Source organism: Octopus bimaculoides, chromosome 9 (assembly GCF_001194135.2).
Source record: "Octopus bimaculoides isolate UCB-OBI-ISO-001 chromosome 9, ASM119413v2, whole genome shotgun sequence".
Lineage (NCBI taxonomy): Eukaryota > Metazoa > Mollusca > Cephalopoda > Octopoda > Octopodidae > Octopus > Octopus bimaculoides.
In genome coordinates this window covers 16,002,118-16,007,534 of record NC_068989.1, presented here as the reverse complement: position 1 = coordinate 16,007,534, position 5,417 = coordinate 16,002,118, and the positions used below count along the sequence as shown (strand labels likewise).

At 37.7% G+C, this 5,417-nt stretch overlaps 1 protein-coding gene across 1 annotated transcript; it reads right to left on the bottom strand.

Moving 5' to 3' along the window:
* Positions 1-3,285: 3,285 nt before the first annotated feature.
* Positions 3,286-4,459, bottom strand: LOC106876903 (aminoacyl tRNA synthase complex-interacting multifunctional protein 1). The gene has a single exon (XM_014925652.2). The coding sequence runs from the start codon at positions 4,303-4,305 to the stop codon at positions 3,448-3,450; it is 858 nt and encodes a 285-aa protein (XP_014781138.1). The 5' UTR covers positions 4,306-4,459; the 3' UTR covers positions 3,286-3,447.
* Between the last annotated feature and the right edge of the window lie 958 nt (positions 4,460-5,417).

Below are 5,417 nucleotides of genomic sequence, written 5' to 3'. Positions count from 1 at the left end.
TTTTAATGGCACATTTTCTTTGTTTCTCTCCCTCTGTTCTATCAAGAGTATATGTCTAGTAGTAGAAAATCTAATTTCTAGTATTACTTTTGAAGAAAATACCTTTGGCTATCCCAAATTTTTGGGATCGGAATCAGAGAAAAACTCCAAACAAGCTTGTGTAACTGACCTCTTGAAATCTAGTAATGTCAAAGTATTTCTATTTACAAAACAATATGCAATCCAGGAATTAACCATTATAGTATCAAGGAAATTTGTGAATAGACTAAAGCACCACTTCTTAGATGTAACAGAGAAGCAATACCTTTGGATAAGCCAGTTTAAGTGGTCCACACCTCCCATGTACTCTTATTTGTTTTGGTCATTTGACTGTGGCCATACTGGAGCACCACCTTTAGTTGAACAAATCAACCCAGGAATTATTCTTTGTAAGCCTAGTACTTATTCTGTCGTTTCCTTTTGCCGAACCGCTATGTGAACACACCAGCATCAGTTGTCAAGCAATGGTGGGAGACAAACACAGACACACAAACATATATATGGCTGGACTGGCTCCTGTGCAGGTGGCGCATAAAAAACACCATTTTGAGCGTGGCCATTGCCAGTGACACATAAAAAGCACCTACTACACTCTCGGAGTGGTTGGCATTAGGAAGGGCATTCAGCTGTAGAAACACTGCCAGATCAGATTGGAGCCTGGTGCAGCCATCTGGTTCGCCAGTCCTCAGTCAAATCGTCCAACCCATGCTAGATGGAAAGCGGATGTTAACTGATGATGCCAGAAAATATAACTGTCCTTCAAAGAACATACTTGACTTGCTGCATTTTCAGTGCATAATTTAGCAAATGATAAATTTCTTTGTTACATTTGTGAAGTGTACTGCTTAGTATTGCTTTCAGCTTCTATCACATTCTTACTCTGGTTCTTTTCCAAACCAGTAGTGTGAAAACCTCTTTGTACTGATGAGTGAACAGAGACAGTATAGGATGGAGAGAACCTTTAAGTAATCCCAGTAGCAAGATGATTTCTCAGGAACTTGTGTCATGATAAAAACACCCAGTATATTCTATAAGATAATTGAAGATATGAAAAGCACCCAACTCAAGAAATCACACCTGCAGTTGTAACATATAACTCTGAATAAGACATGAATCAGACCATAATAAATTGCACAACCCATACCAGCATGGAAGGGTGAATATAAATGATGATAATATAGTCCATGTATTGCTAGCATAACTGATCACATGTCATATGCAAACTTTGTGCCACCCTTTACAGTAGGAAACAGGCCAACAACTTGCCAATCCGTTGCCACCCACTCCAACACCTCAGTCCATTCCATCACTCACTTACCAGTGGGTGGTGTCACCATCCACCAAGGATCCACATCTCAAAGAAATGGAAGGAACAATGTTTTATATTCAAGCTTGGCACCATGTTACTAACAAGTTTAAATGTTTTCCCTTCTACTCCTTCACCTCTGCTTAATTCCTTAAACACTTTCTTATTCTTCAATTCTCTTCCTCTTTTCCTTTCACCTTGCTCTCAGCTTCTTTGATTTCTTTTTCATTCTACCTATCTACCAATTCCTGTTCATGTAGGAAGGTCCTGTAGTCCTGATCCTTTGTTGTCAGTAGTAATATTAGCTCCCTGAACTTCCTCCAGCCTGTTCTTACTTCTTAGCCCGGGTGCTATACTTTCAGAGCAATCACCTGCCCTGCTAAACACATCTTCCAGGTAACAAAAGCTATCAGATGCTTCTAGTGAATCATCTGTGCATTTAAAATGTCACACACACACATATATATATATATATATATCTGTAAAAATATGTGACACTTATTCAGTAGCCATGATAAAACTCTGAGTTTCGGATGCCAGGGTGGGAGCCCATGCCAACATCTCTTCAGTTATCTGGTCAATTGAAAATTCCTCCCACCCTGGCATCCGAAACTCGGAGTTTTATCATGGCTACTGAATAAGTGTCACATATTTTTACAGATGAATTCCTCTATTTGCATAATATCGAGGTCTCTTTCTTTCTTTTGTGGTCCTTCCTGTCAAATATATATATATATATATATGGAACAAATAGAGAGGGATTATCAATCCAGATAAAATAATTAAGCTCTCTGTTGGTACACCAAGCTAACAATATTACTTAGACTAGTGAAGAACTCTAGGTAATCTAGTGGTAGGATCCAAGGTTACAGTTCATCACAACTCTATATTGTAAATCCATGGATGGGCTCCAAACAAACTGGTTTTTACACAGAGTGATATCTAAGAAACAAGTTAAAAGTAATGGTCATTACATAATTACAATTTTTTTCCTTTATTGCTGCAATAAAGGAAAAAAATTGTAATTATGTAATGACCATTACTTTTAACTTGTTTCTGACAGAGCAGACTTATCATCAGAAATGTTACAGCCATGACCATCACATTTTTCTTTTCTTCAGGCACATCTAGAAGATTTAGTTACTATTTCTAGCAGGCCAAAATATGATGTCGCGACTCTAGTCTCAACATCAAATCTTGTCTGTACGCAAGAGAATTGAAACCGTAAATCTAGTTTGTTACCTCTCTGTGACTGCCATTTTCCCAGACATCAGTAACTCAACTAGTCCAGTACATACATGCACAAGTGGCACATTATGGACATTGAATAATCTGATCTTGCTCCAGCCCATTCTGAATGAAACACACAAATATATACACATACATCATCATCATTTAACGTCCGTTTTCCATGCTAGTATGGGTTGAAACTGTCCAACCCATACTAGCATGGAAAACGGACAGTAAATGATGATGTATATGTGTATATTTGTTTTTCATTAGGCAGAAAACTGCAGCCAGTGTCACTGTCTGTTTTGGCAGGGTTTTTACAGCTGGTTCCTCTGCATCTTAAATGAGACATGTTGGATAATAGTGTCTGGGGTACACTATTCCTGAAAATAAAATGGGATGGTCATGGCTGTAATGGCTTTGATCTGTCTGCTACAGAATAGCCAACTTCGGGTTAAACAATAATATCTGTACGAAAATACACGTTTTTACAGACAATTCAAGGATCGTAAGAAAAAATGATTACTTAAAAATTATGTAAGAAATATTTTAATGGGGTGGGGAAAATAAATTCTTTTATATCTTTTAAATGTATATTTAATTCACTTTCATTTTTTTGTTCACTGTCAATAATTACATGAAACATAACTATAGCAAATTACAGTTGACACATTTCTACACTTAGCCCTCTAGCAAAAATAAAGACATAATTACCATAATAATTCAGTATTTATTAATACTTGTGTGTTGATACTGAAAAGTTAGAGCGAGAAAAAAAAACAGTTTAAAAAAGTCAAAAGGAAGGAAGATGGAAAAGTCAAAAACTTTCAATCTGGTTTCACAAACATTTTCTCCAGTTGTTATAGTTCTGATTAACAAATCTGACTGTCACCTACTGATGGTACTGTCACCTGTCCTTTGCCCTCGATTATAAGTGGTTCACCTTTATAAGTAGCAACGCAGCTGTTGTTGGTTTTTACGTCTGCTTTAACGAGGTCCCAAATTTTGTTTTTGGAAGTGATGACGCGTTCCGGTTCGCCGGGGTATTTGGCACACACGACACGGTCACCCGGAACACTTCCTGGCGGTGGTCTCAACAGTTCAACTTTCTCTCCGTTGTTGGCACCAAGAATCATTCCTTCAGATAAGACACCACGCAGCTTAGCAGGTTTCAGGTTACTTAAGAAAACACACAAATGGCCCTCAATTTCCGATAACGGAACGGCACCAACGAGACCGGAAACCACAGTTCTTGGTTTCTCTTCTCCCATATCGACTTCTTCAACGTACATCTTGTCAGCATCAGGGTGCTTTTGTGCAGACTTAACAAATCCTACCCGGATATATAATTTGGATACATCCACCTCAGAAGTCTTGTCGGGATTAACGGAATCAGCAGGCTTAGGACCAGCTTTCACTTTTTTAACTTCGACTTCTTTCGTTGGTGAAACTCTCTGGTCTGTAGTTATTTGATCTAAATTTCTTTTGTTCGGAATAGGTATCTGTCTTATCCCGTTACCAATTTCAGCAAGCATTAACTTCTTTTTGTATTCATTCACCTCGACTTTCAGTCGTTCGTTTTCCCGACGGATTTGTTGTTCTTCTTTTTTCACAATATTTTTCATTGCTGTACGTTTCACGTCTTCTAGTTGGTGTTTCAACTTAGCCAGGATTTCCTCGGCAAGAGTAGCCCGTTGACTTAAGTGCTGGATCGCAGATTCAGATGCCATCCTTCTGACTTTTGCCTTTTTATATACTTTTGTAGATCTTTGTTGTAGAATTGATCGCACGTTGCATCAGACAACAGATTAACAATCGTTATACTTTCATATCTCTTTTACAAGAAAGCTTCCTGTGTTAAAATTTAGAGTTAACTCCCCTGATACGAAATTATCTCACCTCGTGAGATTTATCCTTTCATTATTCCTCTATCAAAGAAGGCGTTTTTACAAACAAAATGTTTAGAGGTATTCCTTCTAGTTTTACGTTCTGAGTTCAAATGCCACCGAGGTCGATTTTACCTTTCATCCTCTAGGGATCGATAAAATAAGCATTAGTCGAGCACTAGGATCGTATGTGATCGACTAGCTCACTCCCCCAGAATTACAAGCCTTGTGCCTTTAGCTGAAAAAATTATTCCGGGAACGGTAAAATAAGTTTCCAGTGAAGTACCAGAGTCGATGTGTTTGTTCTCTCTTTCAAAATTTTCGTCTTTTTACTGAGATAAGAAATCAATCTCTGTTTCAGTAGTTCTCATTGCAGTCTTTCATTGCATCTTTCACTTTCTTTCTCTGTCCTTTTCGCTTTCTCTTTCAATTTCTGCTCTCTTCAAATAAATTTTTACGGATACAACTGCTTACAAAAATAGGGATTAATGTATAATTTCTTTCTATATTCATAATGTTTTTGTTTACGATATTGAAAAAAATATGCTACAGATGAAAAGACGTAATCTCTCCAGAAAGAAGTATAAAGCAAGGAGGATTGTAGAAAACTGAAGGCGAGAGTCTGAAGAGAGAAGCAAGATGAGATTTTCTCAAGATCAGCAAATGCATGTTGCAGCACTTAATGCTGGATCATTAATCAATATTTTAATGATTAGACAGAGGTCCAATAAAATAGCTCTCAGAAACAGACTTCGTACAAATTCGTCTTCACAACTCCTGAAGCTGTTTTCAGATATGATCCATCCCATTCTTATAAAAATAATAACTCTGTCCAAATTGGTGTGCTAAACACAAATTGTCGTTTCTGAAACAAATGGTATGTGCTGCTCAGGCGGTCAGGTAACATTGCCAGCACTACCGGCTCCTTCTTAACCTCTTAGGATCTTCTAGAAGGC

Coding starts and splice junctions, on each gene's coding strand:
- LOC106876903 (XM_014925652.2), bottom strand. CDS start 4,305: ATGGCATCTGAATCTGCGATCCAGCACTTAAGTCAACGGGCTACTCTT.